General features: G+C 44.1%; 1 protein-coding gene across 10 annotated transcripts in view; it reads left to right on the plus strand.

Annotated features, from left to right (window-relative positions):
- The window catches only part of rapgef2b (Rap guanine nucleotide exchange factor 2b), a 104,992-nt gene extending 94,586 nt beyond the window's left edge, over nucleotides 1-10,406 (plus strand). For 8 of the 10 annotated variants that reach the window (XM_076739403.1, XM_076739406.1, XM_076739408.1 and 5 more), the window contains 7 exons: nucleotides 1,291-1,514; nucleotides 2,011-2,178; nucleotides 2,791-2,940; nucleotides 4,403-4,604; nucleotides 4,700-5,223; nucleotides 5,773-6,194; nucleotides 7,623-10,406. In XM_076739403.1, the coding sequence (XP_076595518.1) occupies nucleotides 1,291-1,514; nucleotides 2,011-2,178; nucleotides 2,791-2,940; nucleotides 4,403-4,604; nucleotides 4,700-5,223; nucleotides 5,773-6,146 (1,642 nt within the window). In that variant the 3' untranslated portion in view covers nucleotides 6,147-6,194; nucleotides 7,623-10,406. The remainder of the gene's footprint in view (nucleotides 1-1,290; nucleotides 1,515-2,010; nucleotides 2,179-2,790; nucleotides 2,941-4,402; nucleotides 4,605-4,699; nucleotides 5,224-5,772; nucleotides 6,195-7,622) is intronic. The other 2 variants (XM_076739404.1, XM_076739407.1) reach the window with 2 other exon arrangements.
- The last annotated feature ends 9,711 nt before the right edge of the window (nucleotides 10,407-20,117 follow it).

Genomic DNA, 20,117 nt, shown 5'->3' on the forward strand with positions numbered 1-20,117 from the left:
ACCTTGTTTCCATTAACCAGTTTGAGTTGAATCCGCCTACTAACGCTGCCTGACCCTGACTGAAGGGCGCCGAACCAAACAAAGGTCACTTATGCTAACATTAGAACATTTTGTATTCTGTACACTTAACATGAAAACGTAGCTGTTTTTAGATCATAAAGTGATTGGAAAATCAACTAATATTAAACACTCAGAAAATTGATATTATCGAAGTCAGAGTCCAGTCCTCCATTAGCAGATGTGACCTTTTTTGACATGTTGTTTTACATAACAATATGCATGCAGCTTCGGTTTCAGAATTTGCCCTGTCTTCGAGGTTTTATCTGTACATCAAACCTCCGAACAGCCAGAGATTCTGGATATGAGGTTTTTTAAAATCATGCTTTACATTCTTGTGGTCAAATGGGACATCACTGTGCATACAGCATTTACTGGGACATTTAATGGGAAACACATGGAAGCACGCCGCATTCACTGAAGAAAAGCAAAACTTTTCTGGTAATTATTGACTTCTGTGTCTCGTAATTATGACTTAGCATCTTGTAATTATGAGAAAAGCAGCTTGCGAGATCTGTATCTCGTAACTGTGATCGTTTTCTTGTAATTATGAGATCTTAATCTCAGAAATATGAGGTGCTAGGTTTACGAGATACAACAGTGGTAATAACCTGATAATGTTTTGGGTTTTTTTCGTCTGAATGAAAAGTGCGTCCTTATACAATGACACCACATACAGTCAGTGTGTTTCAGAGGCAGTTTTTTAAGCTGTCCATATTAGAAACACCTTGTGGAAATGACAGCCAATAAACATCTTTCCACTGATAAGAGCAAACGTGACTTCTCACTTAAGGTTTTGTGTACTATTTCATTGAGAACATGTGCAAGTAAAGCTTTTACTACTGCTACTACCAGCTCTGACTCAAGCCACAGAAATGTAAACTATGACCGTGCTACTCTAGTCGAATTCCCCCTTTTCCACTCTCCTGTTGTTTGACAACAGCCATCATCCGTCACCCCCCTCTGCTGCCTGGAATGTCTGGAATGTTTTGAGTTAAGAGAACTGCCGAAAAGCTGCTCTCTGCATGTCCAAGTTTACATACCGTACTCCCTGTGTAGCCCACTAGTATTACCTCTACAATTATACCTAAATATAGGCTCATTTACACTCAGAGCAACATGTTAATAAGTCTCTGTTCTGTTTGTTTTTGTGCGTCTTTGTCTGCGTTCGTGCCTGCAAATCCTCCATGTTTTTGTGCATGTTGCCGTGTGGATGCGTCTGTGTGCGATCAGGTCCTTGAGCCAGGGTAGTGCCAATGCGGCAGTGCTCGACGTCACCCAGACAGGCGGGCACAAGAAGCGGGTGCGACGCAGCTCCTTCCTGAACGCTAAAAAGCTTTACGAGGACGCCCAGATGGCCAGGAAGGTCAAACAGTACCTGTCCAACCTCAGCCTGGAAACGAACGAGGAGAGTCTGCAGACGCTTTCGCTGCAGTGTGAGCCCTCCATCAGTACGTGTGAGTATGTGACACAGCACAGCACACACACATGAAGGATAATGTATGTGCAAGATAAACCCATACTGTCTTATCTCCTCGCACAGCTTTCCTTTGAAGAATATATTTGCAATTAAATGTTAAGTTTTTGATTTTGTTGAAGTGCACGCATATTCCCAGGATTCATAGCAGGGACAAACAGGGTGGGGCTTGCTGGGGTAACGAGACACTCAGTCTTTCTTAAGGACTCATTGGCAGGGAATAAAAATGACTGAATCACTGAGCCAGTTTCCCATTGTTAATGCCAACACCACTTGCTGCCACTGCATTGACAGACAGGAGGAGGGTGCAAGTGGACAAAGAGACTCTGAGGCCAGCAAGCGCACAGTTTTGATCCCCGCAACAGCTCTGACGATCCATCACCAGTCGACGTCTTTGACGAGACAGCGAATTCCTGCCTTTTACATACAAAAAGCCTAAAATCTTTTCTCACAAAACACTTTCTCACCCTGCTCAGTGCCCAAGAATGCCAGTGGGAAACGACCGGACACCTCCCCAGTTGTGTCCAGAGCTGCCAGCCAGCAGAGGGGCCAGTTGGCCAAAGGAAACCAGGCCCTCCAGGTCCCCGCCGTGGCCCTTTACCCATCCCGAAAGAAAGTGCCAGTCAAGGATCTGCCGCCTTTCGGTAAGCTAAAGATCAAGCTTTTTGAATTTGTAGTAATGAGATTTGGACGTTCGAACGTAAACCTCCAACCTGAACTTTAAGTTATCTTAATACATTTGAAAAGCTGGGTTTCAGAACATGAACTAGAGGTACTGGTGCGTATAAATGTTTTTAATAAAGGACAAACATGTGAAAATGCTGTGTAGGCTCAGCTGAAGATAGGTTAAGGACATGTCACGCTATATTTAAGCTAAATTCTCTGATTCAAAGCTGCTGTTACCTTAATAATAGCCCGCACAGTTGTCCCTACAGGTTATTCTTTTGTTGATATTATTGTGTAACAGTGCGGCTCGGACAGAGTGAAAATAAGCCTCTCCTGTTCACTTGTCCTTCTGCATGACCCACTGCCTTGTTTTCTCCTCCTCATCTTGTTATTTGCAGACAATAGCAGACAGCCCTTCCCAGTTTCTTTATGACAGTGCTGCCATCTAGAGGCTGTCTGTCAACAAGCAAATACAAAAAAAAAAAAAAAAGAAACAGATCCCAGACAATGCAGTGTAGCATCCCGGCGGCCTCAGGGAATGGCAGCATTCCTGACGCTAATTCTCCTCATCTTCCCACAAATGTCCACAGGCACCAGTTCCCCTCAGTCTCTGAAGAAGATCCTGTCTCTGTCAGAGGAGGGCAGCGAGAGGCACCGGAGGCAGCCAGAGGACACTGTGTCCAACGCCTCCTCCCAGCTCTCCTCCCCTCCCACCTCCCCCCAGAGCTCACCCAAGAAGGGTAAGCCAATAATCCTCCCTCTTTCTCACACCATTCTCCAGGCTCCGTCCCTCTGTCATGATGTGTCACAGATGCCCCCTGGTGGCTGCCAGCATGCATTGCATAGTGTGTCAGCTGTGTTGTTGGGTGCCAGTATGTTTCCTCCACAATAAGCCTGACCTTATCTCATTTCAAACCTCGATTCCTCTGTGCCACTTTTGTTACCTTGGAGACTCTTGCGGATAAACAAGTGAGAGATAATTCCAAAGTGATAATTATTATTGATAATGTCCTGTGGTCCTGACCATAGGAAACCACGCCAGTTCAGTTGATGCAGTGATCCTTTTATTTTTGCTGTTCAGCCACAGTGGATGTCACCACGGCAGCTCTTCTTCTCTGCGTTCCTAACACGTTATCATTGCAATTTCTAGAAAATGTTAAGCAGAGTTTGTTAACTTTATTGCAGTTTCGACAAACTTAGAAATTTAGAAACTAGAAACTTGTCTTCATGAGCTCATGGTACGCGACAGGCAGGGCGACCTTAAACACAGCACGTCAGAATAAAACCATCATATGTGTAGAAACTACACAAAGTACCACAACTACAACACCTGTAAACAGTAGACTTTAAAGGCTGGCAGTACACAGAAACCTCTGTTGTCTTTGTTGTTGTGGAGCTGCTGCTTTGATTAAATTGGAAGCTCACGGGTCGTGTGAGTCCATACGTCTCCCCGTGTTTTCACCTAGTAGTGCTTAAACTTCCTCTCTCTCGTGTTTGTTCCACGTCTTTCCAGTTAAAGCTTCCTGAAAGCTAAACGTTTTTTCCTTCCTTCAGACTTGATCGAAGTGGCTACTGAGGTGATTTATGCTGATAGCGGCTGGGAAATGTGACCGCCAGGCTGTTAGCTCTGTAGCTGAGCTGCAGCAAACGCCACAGCGACGGTCGCATATATCTAGAAAATATGTGCTTCCATGTGTCAGCAGTGTTTTCTCTTCACTTCTCCAGACTTTGTTGTGCTATTCCCAGTCCCCTCACGCTTATTATCTAAACTTTTTCCGCACTCTTCAGCGCTGTGTTGAATCTCAAAGTAAACTGCTGTTTCAGTAAGAATCTAATGCGCTCATCCCCAAAGAGCCGGTTGGCTTAACTTGGAAATGGCACTCTGCAATTATCCCTGATGTGATGCCTCGTTTAAAAGGACGGACGGAGATAAGATGTGTGCGTGAGAGATGATTTATGACAAGAGTTAAAGAGGAGGCTGACCCACCATCCCTTATTTTTATGTTTAAATCTTTGTGTTGGAACACGGCTGAGACCCACTCAGCTTGCAGGAGGCCACGTTAGGGCTTTATCATCCTTTTCTTTTCAGGAACGAGCTTCACAGGACTTGAAGGATTTGAATTTAATCTTAATCTCCTCGACTGAGATGCTCCTGCTCAGCTGAACATCTTTAACTCTTCCTCCTCGTCTTCTCTCCTCCAGGTTACAACAGGATGGGCGACGCCTACTCAGACTCCGGTCACAGCGAGATCTCCTCTCGCTCCAGCCTCGTCAGTAACTCCTCTTTCGACATGGCGCAGGAGGAGAGGAGACTCCGTCACTCTGGAGGAGTCGGGGAGTCGCACATCGGGGGGCCGCGGCTGGAACGAAGGGCCACCACGGACCCCGACCAGTACAGCCTCGGGTAGGAACACTAAGACCTTCAGTTTACTTTGAGGTGAAGTTTGTTTTTCTGACCTGCAGACTTGAGTAATTCTTCATATCTTGATCTTATCACAGGTCATATTCATCGATGCAGGACTGTCGGGGCATTTACACCGGCTGCCCCACAGTTCTGTCCTCGCCCAGTTCTGAGGAGCTGACTCAGGATCAGGGCGATCGCGTTTCCCTCGATGCTGCAGACAGCGGCCGCGGCTCCTGGACCTCCTGCTCCTCCGGGTCCCACGACAACATCCAGACCATGCAACAGGGGCGCAGCTGGGAGACTCTGGCCTTTGGTGGAGGTGGAGGCGGCATCGGAGGACTCCCCCCTGGCGGACCGGAAGCCTTATTAGGGGGCCCTGCTGCACTGTGGGCGGCCCAGGCCAGGGGGAGCTGGGCATCTGCCAGCTCCTCCTCATCCTCAGCTGCATACTGGGGAGAGGACTCTGAGGGAGATACTGGCACCATTAAGAGGAGAGGGGGGAAGGACGTCAACGCCGACCCAGAAACAAGTAGCATCACATCCACCGGGTCAGAGGAGGCCAAGCAGCTCAGCCGACCCTCCCCGTCACCCATCACCGCCGGGGGTAAAGGCCTCATTTGTGAGTGACTGCTCTTCATGGTCCTGTTGCTTAAATTGCTGATTAGTCGACTTATTTAGTTGTGTAGGCAGAATATTTTTATCACCCAAGTGTAGAAACAACAGGAAGTCATTACAAATGATACACAGCGTGTTAATTAATGAGCTGTAGAGGTGCAGAGAGGTGCCTTCTCTTACCTCTGACCAGAGCCAGGCTAGCTGTTTCCCCCTGTTTCCACTCTGTATGCTAAGCTAACATATCCAGCCTCTGGTCCCAGCTTCACACTGAAGGTACACACATGAATATGAGACAAAGTATTTAATGCAGCAGAGTGTTTTGGTGCAGCCTGGTGGTTTAGGATGCTGACCGTCTTCTCGCAGCATTTCTGCCTGGACTCCTCTGTTGCATTTAAACCCTCCCCTCTCTCCCCTCATTCCTGTCATTGCTCTACAATCACGATCAAAAAAAAAAAACATGCTGTTCTAAAAAAAGCAAGGAATTGATGGTGTTTTAAATGTTTTTCCATGAGCCCTCATCATCCTCATCTTCATTTCCTTTGTGTCCCCTCAGCGCGGAAAGAAAGCCGCTACCGCGAGCCTCCCCCGACTCCCCCCGGCTACACTGCTCTGACCATCTCCGACCTCGCCGAGGGGCAGCACCCGGCCCCGTCGGCTCCCACGTCCACTGTGACCCACACGGGCCGCCGGCCGCCGGACTACACCACGGCCCTGCAGCGCTCGCGCATGGTCACTCAGTCGCCTGACTCCCACCAGGCCCACCAGGGCGCCAAACAGCGGGCGGGCGGCCTCCACCGCACACGCTCTCCAGCTGAGGAGCAAGAAGCTGAGGAGGAAGAGGAGGGTGAGTCCTTGTCTTCCAAACTAATCGCTCTGAGGAAGCCAAAGCCAGTGGCACAGCTTACACCTGAGACTCCCAGACCATGAGAGTGTGTGTACGGGGGTTAACAGGCAGGGCCCCTCTCCCCAAGGCAGGTAAAAACTAATTTATCAGGTTGCCCCCCCCCTCCCCCTCCACTCCAATGAACCTGCATGTGAACAGGAACACACACTTGGACTGAGACCATTCCTCCACACAGCTTCCCACTGCACCAGCAGGACTGGTCCCACTCCAACTTCCAATTCTCTGCCGATGTTTGTCAAACGCCAAATTTCAGCCATTTAGTATTTATGATGTGGGAATTGTTCATTTGGAGTGGGACCCTCACCTTTAACCCACAATATGTCATCATGCATGAGTCATTCTGGTCGGAGCGGAAACCCACCGCCTCTCTGCCACCACGCATTCTGCTCTCCTCTCTCACCGTCTCACACGCTGAGCTGAACAGCATCCATCAGCAGGCGCTCTTAGGGTCCTCTCGCCCATGCAGTCAAACTCAATGCCTGAAAACATGCACCTCCATTCTCCTGCAGCAGCACGCACCTGACTCCTCCACAGCGACTCCACATGAGGTCTGTGGTACTGTCACAGCGCTTCGTACGCACACAGCTGCCCAGTGCTTTTCAGTGTCTTTCAAATTGGAATCGATTGAAAATGATTTCTTTGAAACAGCCATTGGTTTTTTGACATCAATAAACACGACCGTGAAAAGAGTTTTTTCATCTGTTGTCCTGCAGATGTTTCATAGAAAACTAGAGCAGCTGGATATGACACGCAGAGAAAGAAAAACACGTTTCCAAAGCATTGAGTTTTTAGAGTATTTCTCTTCTTACAGACGGCTGTTGTTTTCTTTTCATTTCAGTAAAAGATGAAAATCAAAACCGACTTGAAATCTGCTTCAGAGCGATAAACCAACACAGGGAACGTTTTGTGATGCTGCTTGAAAAAAGGTTAAAGGGGAAATACTGCGGGAACACAGATTTGGAAATAAAAAGGCGAAGTGTTGGTCTGTCAGCCTGCTGCTAATGTACAAGAATCAGAGCTACAGTCCAGTAAATAAACTGAAGTACAGCCACAGAACAGCTGTCAGTGCAAATCAGCTGCAGACGTTAAGTCGATATTTTTCTAAAACACAAATTCGACTGTTAAACAATCTGAGCAGCTACACACATCACATCCAGTGGACATCCAGAGCTGAATTTTGCACAAAACAACACATTCAAAGCAACAACTGTGTCCCCATGTGTCAATAAACACCTCAAAACAGAATCACATGGACAAAATGTCCTTTGTCACGCTCAAGTTTCAAGTCGCTGCAGGTTGATTTTCACACGCTGACATGAATGGAGGACAGGAAGTGGATCAGAAAAAAGACGGCATGCTGGCAGCGAGTTTGACGGTGAAGTGTTTGTGATTGGTGGTGAAGGCAGGTTTGGTTCTGACTGAACGCTGCTGCAGCTGCTGGAAGGACGCGTGGCTCGTCCACGGTGGTGGTAACCTCTCGCTGTCTTCTCTCTTCACAGAGGATGAACAGGTGTCAGCGGTCTGAGGGACAACAGCCGACGTCCTTTTGCAGTAACTTGAAGCCCCCCCGGTTTGGGATGAGCGGGATTAAAGACAGATAGACAGACCAATGGACTCATCATCAGTTACGTACGTGCCTGCCTCCTCCACCCGGCTCTCCCTCCTGATCGGTGGATCCCTCTGCTCGTCTCCCTCCCCTGCCTTAAAGCATCATAGAGGGTTGAATGACCCTGCATGCAAAAAATACTGTGAAGAAGAGATGGAGAGAAGGTCAAAGACGATGACAAATCCCTGGCACTTTGGAGAAAGACTACAGAAACTGGTGCCGGGGGGGTCGACCTGGCCACATACACGCAAACCCACATAGATGTTGCTGTTAGAAACGGGAGCGGTCCCTTAAGACCGGCCCCCCCACCCAGTGACAGAACCCCAAACCCGCCTGTTAACACAACAGCATCATGACGTGTTGAGCTTCATCTGCACTTTCTCATTTTCTACTTTCTAAAAAAAAAAAACAGAACAAATAAAAACAAGAAAACGGACTCGTTGAAGACGGAAACAACGGTTGACTCGACTCTTCGTTTTCAACCTAAACTTGGTTTTTGTTCTTTTCTTTGACTGATTGCACTCTGGGGGCCGAAAAGAGACACCAAGCAGCCCGTCTCTGCCTGGACTGAAACAACCCATCTGTTGCTGAGTGTTTGAACTCTAAATCCAGTATTATCTCATGTGAAAGCTTATCAAGTGTCGGTTCAAATCAAAGCTAGGAGGAGGGCCCAGTAGGGAGAACCGGCACACACACACACACACACACACACACACACACACACACACACACAGAGTACATTTTATGTACCAGGACGTACACAAAAACAATTCATTTCTAAAAATAGCACTTTCAGCACAATCCTAGATGTTACCAGACATTTGGCCTGGATACCAGGGTATGAGTGAACCATATCTGACCGTCATCCCACCTCGGAGCTCGTCTGGTCACATCAGAGTCTTTCCGCCATCCCGTCGCTCGCTGTTGCATAGAGAGCAGAGTGTTTTGTGTAACTGGCCCGGAGGTGATATCAAAAAGCACAGAGCTGATTGACGGCCCGCTGAAAACGTCGGAGGTATGCAAGGTAACCAAACCACAAAGCGGCTGCAGCAGAGAAGATTGAATCTGGGAGGTTCACCTTTTTTTTATTTTTTCCCCAAATTAAACGGCTGACGTCAGGTGTGGACGCCGGCAGGAAGTGTTACAATCAGACGGGAATCTCCGAATCAAAGTACAAACTGTGAGCAGGTGGTGACCATCAGCATATTTAAGAAGCCGCCAATGTGTAAATTGTGAGCACCCCGAACTGTCTACCTTCACAGGTGATCTTGTACAGAGTCTTATGACACCTCCCTTCAAAATAAAAGCATCCACAAATTCATATTCGGCCCTTTTCCAACCTGAACATCCGCCACATTTTGTGAATGTCCAAAGCGCCTTACGATGCCATGATTGCATACATTTTCTTTGCATGCTCGTTCCCGTCACAGATCAGCTTGTTTCAAGACGCTCTTGAATCGAGCAATAGTGGAGTGAAATGCCTTATTCAAGATACTTGGCCCCAGACTTTTTAATCTGATAAGACTCAGTACAAGACGAAGCCGAGCATCTTCTCCCTGTTTGGTTCTGGCGTGGCTTCGGGCAGCATCGTCGGCCTTGCTGTGCATTACGTGTTGTGGATGTTTTTGTCTCCACGCGGGGCGACGCCGCACCTCTCCCTCTGCTCCTAGATTCACCCTCACCTGTTACAGACATCGGCTCAGTGGATGCTGTATGTATATCGCTAACGCCTGCGTCCAGTTTTCCACCATATCTCGCCATCGATGGAAGAGACTGAATGATCTTTCGTTTTTCTTTGACTCCGGTGGGGAAGTTGACGTATGAAGAAATTTTTTTTTCAAGGCTGCCAATCAGAACGATTAGAAACCCAATTGTGAAAAGTGACTTTTTGCTTTCTTCTATCACTGAGTCGCACTGATCACATTGATCAGTCTTGGAAACTACAGACTGAGAAAAAGCTGAATGAGTGCAGTGTTTTCCACTGTGTTCTGTGACTACACACTAATAATTTCCTGGGTTTCTTTTGTTATTGTACTTTTTTTGTAATGGCTGCAGATAGATTGTTAATAATTTGTTTGTAATACAGTGGTGACATGCATCATTCACTTTCATTCAACTCTGAAGATTATGTGCATATTAGCGGGCCGAGTTCCTATTTCGAAAAACAAAAAGTTGCACAAAAATGTACAAGCGTAAAGATAAGTGTAGTAGGTAGAACTGCTACTCCGTTTGATGTGTGATGTCAGTGAGAAATGTACATTTAGCTGGTGATGACCTTCTTTTCTTCATTCTTTCTTGTACTACTTTGACCTGTATGTCTTTTAAAAAGACAATTGGTGGAGTATGTATCAGTTGTTTTTGTATTTTTAATACAATAATTGTAAATATTGGTTATATTTTTGTTCAAATGTACTATGTTTATGCCTCAACATCCAGTTTATATGAAGCTGGGAATCAATAAATACTGCATAAAGAATCGACACCTAGGTTTAAATGCACTTATTCATTTCTTCTGCATTTTGATGTCTTTCTTTTCCAGTTCCTTTTCCTTCAGAGGACTTTTCCCCAGATACCGTCTAGTGTTTGCACAAGTCATGGAAGCAACTTGAAAAGTGTAACTCTCATACTTTTCTATCTGACCGCAGCGTGTCAGAATTAATAAAAAACAGTTATTGAAGCCTGCCCTTGCTTTTATTTACTTGTTTTGTATTGTCTTGTTATCCATAGCTATGAGATAGTGCAAGTCCCAACTCTCATTTTGACTATTCTGATTCATTTCTCATTCGTTTCTTACATTATCCGTTTCATTTTATGATATTCTGTATCTCCAGCCCACTGTGCACCTTAGACCCATAATAAGAAAAATGATTACCGAGGGCTAGAGATACGCGCTGTTGCTCTCTCCTGCAAGTAAAACATCTAATTTATGCCTCATTTTCACAGTAATTGCTGGGATTTACTTATACTTTCCATAACTTAAAGGAAGATGAATATTCCATGAATAAAACATAACTGAAACATTTCCATTTAATACCATTAGATTAGAAAAACTGTAATTCAAAATGACGAAAGAGTCACCCCTGGCAACAAAATAGGCAGACTGAGATAATAAAATGATCAAGTAGCTTAATGTTTTTGTTAGAAAATTAATGCACTGTTAGGTAATGAGTAGTTTTAAGGACCTGCAGTGTCGGGCTTCCAATAATATCTTAAATCTGCCACAAGAGGGCGCCGTTTTCTGCAAATGATAACCAACATCTGAATTACTTCCATGATACATTCAGTGTGCTCGGTTCTGAAAATATGTTTATTATAATGTTTGCAGATTGTGTTTAATTGGTCTAAACATGCAAACAAATAATGACTACTTGTGCTCTTTCCAAAAAAAAAAAAACACTGCACAGGAAAAAACTAACCTCTTCATCAAAGCCGTTAATGTTCTCATTAACCAGAGCGATAATGCTTCAGCTTCCTGTTAATGGCAGCGTGGCTTCAGATGGGGGGGGGGGGGGGGCTCGTACAGTTTGGCATTCTGACTGTAGCTTTGTTGTGGCAGCAGACGCCGTATCACAGCCAGACATTCCCACTCCTCATGAATAATGCAAGCTAGACGGTCCTGGTCCCCTCTATCACAGAGCCGAGGGCCCCAATTTGTCACACTCACCGAAAAAAACAAAAAAAAAAATGATACACACTCCCACCATGAGAAATGAGGAGCTGGCCTCACAAACACACACATACACAAACTTTCAGCGTCTGTTTCTACCCTCAGTGTGTCACAGAGAGAGAAACACAGGAGATAAGAGTATTTTTGGATTCAAGGTGTCACAAATTTGTGCCAATTTTCAGAATTTATGTAAATTTGCCAAAACAGCTACAGGGATGTTGATGTTGCCTCAACCGTTTCATGTATTTTATTAGTTTTTACATCTTTAGAAGGGAAGAGAAAGAACCCCTGGAGCATTTTTTTGCAGATTCATGTGTTATGTTTCGTGTTGTACACCCACCACATGTTGCCAGATCTGACTTAAACAGCTATTGTTATCTCAGGACAGTTAAAGGACAAATTAAGGCTGAAAATCATATTTTTGTCGGACATATTTTCATTCACTTATTTTGAGCTTCTTCCATTCACTCAGAAATTTGTGACTTAATTATAATGAGCTGCACAGCGTTGCATTCCCTCGGTGTGGCACCGCAGACACAAAACCAAATGACAACCACAGCAAAATAAAGTGACATTTAATCAGCTCTATATATTTTCTTTCTATTTTCCCCCTCAAAACAAATGGAGGTGCAGCCCTAACGCTGACAAATCATGTTTTCATTGTGATAAAGTGTTTGAAGAAAAAACATCCTCACTGCGGTCGCCTGCATTACAAAGATAACTGTGACTGACACGAGGATGGATGTAGAACCAAAACAACAAAAAATTACCACAAGCACCGCTGCTGCGTGAAATTAGAGAGGAAACACTGCTGTAATCTGTGTCCGACAGCAAAACCACCACCCCCTGACTACGGTTAGAGGCGATGTATTTACCACTCACTTGGCTCTGTGGCTGCGCTGCGCCCTCAGAGGCACCAGGGGGCACTCTTCACTATGAAATGCCGCCAGATGGACGTGTCCAGTCTTTCCCTGGGCAATGGGCCTTATCAAGGGGTTGCAGGCAGGCAGTGGTCCTCTGTAGATAGCCGGCTGGTTATGTGTGTGAAGCCCGGGCCCAGAGTTGTCGACCGTGTTCAATCGAGGCAGCCGTGGGTCATATTATGGGACTGTCTGGATTCCTTTCATGGTAAATTGGATGAAGGCAGCAGCACTAGAGCTGAGGGGAGTGGAGATGTCACAGCGTTCACCGGCCTGTGTCTGGACTCCACGGGGCTGCGCAGGCCTGAGCAGACAATTCAGTTAAAAGCTGTCAGAGTCAAAGAATTGAGAAAAAGAAAGATTAATAAAAGCTGTGCGCTCCTCTTCTCAGGTGCTTTCCTGCACAATTTGCTGTGGTTAAAATCCAGTGAAGGTCGGGGGAAGAGAGGAGGGTGGAGAGCAGATTTCACTGTTCCACATTCAACATGGTTCATAAAGGGACTGAGCCTGTCATGGATTATCAGCATTAGGTTTCTTAATTTCTGCAGGTGCTCACCCTAGATTTCTACATTTCATGATTCTCTCAGATTTTTCACATCTAACTGGAAACCATCTCTATTATACCACAGCGATCAGTCAAATATGTCTGCTGTCAAAACAAGGTTCTACCATGAAACATTTTATTGGATAAAAGTCCATTTCTTCCAATTGAGAGTCATTCCTGTATCCTTTCAGCTTTCCTCCAACCCTCCAGTCACACATTTCCAAGAGGCAATCGCCACTAAAACCCAACACTGAGCTGCATCAATACATTCTGATATCTTATGACACTTTTAAAAAAAGAAAATCAATACTACAAATCAGCACAACACCAACAGTATTTTCAGATAAGCGGCTCCAAAGTATTCGGATCTGTTATTATCTGCCATCGACCGTTTGGTTATTTGTTAGAGAGGAACCGTTTTCTTCTGCTCCGCTCTCGGTGCTGCCGTTCCCTCGACTCTGCTGCGCCGGCTCTCGAGTCCCCGCTGTGGTAGATCTGCAGATAGTGAGGTCTGCCTCTGACAGAGCACCTGCAAATGTGCAGAGATAAGAACAGGGAGCCACCCTACAAAGAGGGAACAAAACCCAGCCGCGAACACCGCAGCAGCTACATCACTCTCAAGACTCTGCCTCAGTCTTCCTGCAATGTGCTCCCTTTTTATGCATCTATAATATGTGATAATGCCAGTGTTTATACCTTTATGCCATTCAGATCTATCTATCTATCTATCTATGTATTCCTGCTGCCTCTGAGAAGTGACTTGCTCAGCCTCATGCAGTAATGACTCTGTTGTTATTCATGGTGCTCGCAGAAGAATCACAGAGCGGGAAAAACATCCTCTCAGCATCTGCCGTGGAGCAGAATAAAGATGTGGAAATATTGGGCTTCTGTGTGGCGAAATGACATAATGATACACCGTAAGTGTGCACGCATACACCAGCTTTACTCCGACAAGTCCGGAGAAGGATTAAAAAAGAATTTAAAGCGATAGCTGGACATTTGTGGAAATACACTCATTCGCTTTTAAACGAGAAACAGATTAAAACTACTCTCATATGTCTGTGGTAAACATGAAGCTAAGAGATTGTTAGCTTGGTTTAGCATTAAGACTGGAAGTCTGCCGGTTGAGAAATAGTCCTGTACACAACCCACTGTCGACCCACAAGTTGAGGTTTTTGCCCAGCTAGTGCCCTGTGAGCTTAGCTTAGCTGCTAGCTGCTAGCTGGCTGGCTGAACTGAGAAATGTTATTTGTACATATATTCTTTAAACAGCTAGCAACCTGCTAGCTTAGCTTAGCAAAAAAGATTCAAAATATGGAAACAGCTGGCTGGCTCAGTGTAGAAATTATTGTCACTTTTACATCTAATCTTCAGACTATACTGTACTATACTGTACTATACTATAGTATACTGTACTATACTATACTGTATTTTTTTTTTTTCCCTGCTCGAGGAAAAAAAGGGCCTTTCTGTGTGGAGTTTGCATGTTCTCCCCGTGTTCACCTGGGGTATCCTCCGTAAAACATACCCCCACTAAAAACATGCAAGAAGATCACCACCTGACCAATGGTGACAAAACGGAATTGGGTCCCCGGGCGCCGCTTGGATGGCAGCCCACCGCTCCTGGTCTGCCGTGGAGGAAGGACGACCAGGATGGGAGAAATGCGGAAGACAAATTTCACCTTCGTGTGCAGTGTCCAGCATGTGCATGTTGTGTGATAATAAAGGGGAATGTCTCCCCCTGATTCTTCTTCTTCTTCTTCTTCAGACAGATAGCAACCTGTTAGCTTATAGCACAAAGACTGGAAACCTGCTAGTCAAGAAATAGTCCTGTACACAACCCACTGTTGAACCACAAGCTGAGGTTTTTACCTCATGTGTTTAATCGGTACAGAAATGTAATTGTAAAAATGAAAAGTTATGGTTTTGCCATACTATATCTTGTCTGGGCCCGTTTGTCGTCCTTGTGTTAAGCTAAGCTATCTGGTATCAATGGCTGTATTTTTAGATTGACATGTTGCCTTGTTGATAAGCACAGGTTGGATTAGAGAACATCTTTTGAAGGAAGACATAAAAATGAATACATTTTTAAAGTTAGGGTAACTGGAGTTGAGTCACATTACAATATATACCTCTACACAACATTTCTCAACTATGTTCAGTCATGTATTGGTGTACTGCACAGTCACTAACATATCCATGTCAACTGAATGCTTTACATCCAGACAAAAATTAAATACTGGAAACATTTTTTATAATGGAAAATGTGTAGGAAGCATGAAACTCAATAAGTGACTCATTCCCTTGTGTGTTTTCACATGCTGTGTTCTGCTCCTTTTCATCGACCCTGAAGGATCCCATTTGATCGCTATCCAAGCTGTAAATATAGCTGAGAGCCATGCTTTGAGATGCTTTGAATTCAAATGGTTCTTTTAAGGGAACCACCACCCATGGATTCACTTACAAACCTGATTCACAATAAGCTAGTTGGCATGCAGAGGGAACAGGCTTGCCCTCCATTCCAATAGCCTGCACTGGCTGAGTGTGTTAGCATGTGATTAACAGGTCTCAACCTACTGAAGGGTGATATTTTAAAATGCAAAAAAAAAAAAAAAAAGGTTTAAGGAGTCTATTATAAAGTAATAAACCATGATTTACTACTGGGCACAGCCTACTGAGTCATGTGAATTTTCTGTATGTTTTAGCATTGTTTAAAATATATGAATATTACAGTGGTGCCCGGGGATCATTGTTGAAAATGTCAAAAGTAAAACTGTTAATGTCATAAGATCCGTTTTCTCCATGGGGATCATTAAAGTTCCATTAATCTTCTCCAAGAACATTACTGCAGTGTAAGCAGAGACATTTAATTTATTAATAACTTCCATGATAATCCATAGTGACATTTGAAAGGAGGGATATTGAAAGCAAAATTTGTGCAGGATTTTACTGAAGTGTTGTGAACGCATGAACCTTTTGTTCCTTTTTATGGGATGAAATAGCTATTCAGAGTTTCACCTGGGTGTGGTGTCAGACTGGGCACAAATAATAGTATTTATAGTCCATATCTTTCCATTCGCTGTGAATCAGGCTGATATATGGCTAAATATGGTCCTGTCGCTGGCTGAGCAGCATTGTCAGGGGAGGTGGGGGAACGAGCCAATCCGAGAAGAGGGTCATAAATAACAGTATCATAAGTTAATGACCCCTGAGCAGCCTTGGTGGATATGAAACTAAATTACTTGGCAGTTATCAAAGAATCTGATTGCAAAAAGAGTTAAATTGAATTGGCCAATCATTATCAATCAATGCTTGGTTCCTGTTGAACATTTGCACAGAATTAATATTTAGTTGTAACCTGTTATTTTCTCATTTGGGCTCACTACTCCAGAATATTCATCTTCCTCCATGCTGCCCTCACTGTGGGTGCTGGTGCACAGCTACACAGTGAAGTAGGCTAAACACACTTGCAATAAAAGTTGAAAGGCTTTTGAAGTTTTTACTAATTAGCAAACAGATTATGTGTTGTCACTGTTAGCAGTTACTCAGCCAAGAAAGTCTGCCGTACAACCTCCCCCCAAAAAAACAAAAACAAAAACAAAAAATTAAAAAATCCTTTTTTATCCAGATTAGATTAGATTAGTGATCTTTAGTGGTGCATCTGGGTGGATTGTGTTAGGTTTGCACGAGCGAGTCCAGCTGTTTCCTGTCTTCATGCTAAGCTAACCAGCTGCTACAAATTTTCCATTACAAAACATGCATATTTCCAATTATGAATGGTTCTCCCTCACCTGCTACATTTCAGTCAACAGCGCCATCTAAGGTCAGCACTGGGCTTGACACCTATTTTATAATCCTCTTTTAGATGTAAATTTAAAATCAAGTCATTTCTAATTAATATCAGTCCATTTCTCTCTGTGCCTGAGTGATGCAGAATCCTAAGTAGATGCATAACATAAATGCAGTATTCAGTGTTCCTCCCACAGGCTATATACTGTATTATCCGGCTGCTGTGACAGTCATCAAAACACCGAGCTGACATTCACCTCCCTTCTGAACCACTAATTGGCTATTAGGCCTAACCGGGATTGAAGGGCCACAGACGCTTCCCTCTCACGTCACGTCTGACCTCTGATAGGCCGGCTCACCTCCACACTGTCTCGCTGCTCTGGCAAGTGGCCCCAACTGGTGGAGGTGTGGGGAGGGGGTGTCACCGGTGCTGGCCATTATTTAGACACAAGCAAAGTGAGGATAAACAGGGAAACCTGTCAAACCTCTGGTGTGCTAATCAATTAGTTATTTAAGTTCTTTTCCAAGAAGAGATGTCAAGCATTTCCTGGTTGCAGTGTCTCCAGTGTGAGATTTGCTGATTTTTTTGTTGAATATTTTTGGGTTCTGGACAATTGGTTGGACCAAACTAGCAATCTGAAGCACAACTTTGGGCTCTTGGAAATTGTGATGGGCATGTTTTTCCCACAATATTCAAAATCTTTGCAGCCCTAACAGTATAAAACATAATATTATTATTATTTTGTGGTGATGTAATAATAATTTTGCAAATAAATGTGATGAATCAGATGAAAAACAAGAACAAAAACACCAGTTAATAAACTGAATTATATTCAAGTGTGTCAAGTTGTAAAAATGCAATCATCCAGCCTCTTGTGATTATTAAAATTCATTATAAAGGCTTGTTACGTCATTGCTCAATTATTTTTATTGCATTCTAAGTCTATGGTTTCAATATATAATGCTGCAGGCATTAATGACAGTATTGTAGATGGTGTGCCGATGCCGTCGACTCACTTTTATTTCTGAAACACTTTAAACAAACAGGTTTTCACTCAGCGTCTCATAGAAAACAAAGGTTACAAATATAGATCAAAACATGAGGAAATCAAACACAGGGCTGGTGATGATGGAGGTACAGTACAGTAGTTTTTCATGCTCGGATTCACTGAGAGCCCAGATCTAAAATGCGCGACTCGCTGCACACAAGCACACAGTTCAGGATGAACAAAAGGTAAACTCGCAGGTCAGAACATCAGAAGGCTCTTTCATGTCTGTCAGTGCTTAGAAAGAGGGCTTGGTCCACATCGAGGGACATTACCGAGGCCGTGCTGTCACTGCTTCTTAGTACAACCGACCATATTAATCTGGGCCTCTTTCAGTACAACATAAAGCTGGCATTAGCTCTGCTACTATTTCTGTTTCCCTCTATGGGCTCCAAAAACCAATGCAGCCAGGTTTAATTACAGGCTTATTATGTGAGTGGTCCTTTGAGGTGGAAAGTAGTGAGCTGGGGACAAATAGATGTGCCAGCTAATGAGCAGAATTATGAATCTGTTCACATAATTTATATTTAACACATCGATGATTTGATAATTGAAACATGTATGACCCACTTTTAACGAAATCGCAACACTTTGGTGCTGCTTAACCTTTTTTTCCGGGAAATTACATACGGCAGAAATATATAGATTAAAAAGTAAAGTGGTGTCATACCTCTGTTTCATTCATATGACCCAGCTTTAAAACATGCACTGCACAGTAAATACAGCTGATCAACTTTGTGTCAGTGACCGAAACACAGCGAGTCTAGGTTGAGCTTGATTTCTGCAAAGCTGATTTAATCTCTAATGTCATTTAAAAGGCTTTGCATAATCAATATTCAACATGTAATCATGCAGGGGTTGTTAGGTGGAGCTGAAACTGCCTCCGAACCAAATTCTCATTATGCACCAATTTTATACTTCAAAAGCTGCTCGTACAGATGGTCAATAATTCATCATTAACAGCGAGCAGTGACAGAGCACATCTGAATTTCACACACTTATCAAATTTATATAATGCACATAAATTTAAAAAAGTGCCGACTCACTGCACGATGGACAGAGTAAAATTTTCCTTGAAAGGTCAGAGGGCTGCAGCTGGTTTGGTATGCGCAGTGAGGTGAATGTTGAAAGAATATTTGGGAGTCATATACCTGTGGGGGAGCATGTGTAGTCTACTGTACGTCTAACCGTATCCCCTGCCATTTTAAGCAGTCAATATAACTCGTGCCTTAACATGTACACCCACTACACGCTCTCCTCCCATCATCGGATGCTTCTGCATTTCTGCTGAGACAAATTCCTACAAAATCTATAGACTCGGCTGCTCTTGCACACGTGGACTGATAATTAGGTAAAAACACCATCCTGCATCTCTTTCTTTAATTTGACTCGTGCTCTCACTCCTCTCGTTGCAGTATGTACCAGCCACTGTTGTGTACAGTGGTGTGCTGGGGAGGCAGCACCGCAGCGGGGGAGGCAGGCAGGATAAACAAACTGGTGTAAAAAGGCTCTGGACAGCCTGGAGGCAGCAGCAGTGGGGAGGATGCGGACTAAACTGGAGTCCATCTTAAGCAACATCTCCCACCTCCTCTGTGGTGGGCTGAGTGCTGCGGACCATCTCCAGCCTCTGCTTCAGCATCACAGGGTGCAAGGCAGAGTGCTGTAACTGTTGTTCTCTTGTGTAATAACAACAAACTAACTGTATACAGCAGTTGTTCCTGTCCAGAAGGCTCCATGCAGCCTCAACATATTGTACAAGAAAGCTGTTGTCTCACGATGATTTAGCTTCTGGGAGCAGCAGCCAATGGGGCTTCCTGTGTAGCCAGTATACATTATATCCAGATAAGAGATACCTGGGCCAAAACGACTTCTTCTGCGCGCCAGCCATTGTTTGTAGTCCGATTACATATTCAACATTTTGGCTAATCTCTATGCAGTGAATGCAGATGAATTTAAAACACGGCAAGATTACATTTTGACCAAATCATTCTGCCTCTTTTGCTCTCCACACAGACTGTTTACCTGCAACCAAAGCAAACACGATTGGACAATACTACAGGAACTACAGACTGAAACCAGAACGCTTCCAACACCAAAATCTTGTCCTTTGCCTGCAGATCCAGCATTCATATGCAGATATCTGTTATTAGAGTTTAGCAAGAATCTCAATCATCTGATCAATGAATGAGTCCATCGATGGGAAATGAATCAGCAACAGAGTTAGATGAGAAGATTGATGCAGCTCTCATGTTTGTATGTTAAATATGAAGCAACAGAAAGCAGCTGGTTAGCTTAGCTTAGTTCAAAGAGTGTAAACAGAGGGAAACAGCTACCTGATGGATTTTTTTTTTTTTTTTTTTTTGTCATTTTGTGGACTTAATAATTTAATAGCTGGTCATCAGCACTCAGTGAATTATTATCC

The sequence above is a fragment of the Chaetodon auriga genome, chromosome 9 (assembly GCF_051107435.1).
Source record: "Chaetodon auriga isolate fChaAug3 chromosome 9, fChaAug3.hap1, whole genome shotgun sequence".
NCBI lineage: Eukaryota > Metazoa > Chordata > Actinopteri > Chaetodontiformes > Chaetodontidae > Chaetodon > Chaetodon auriga.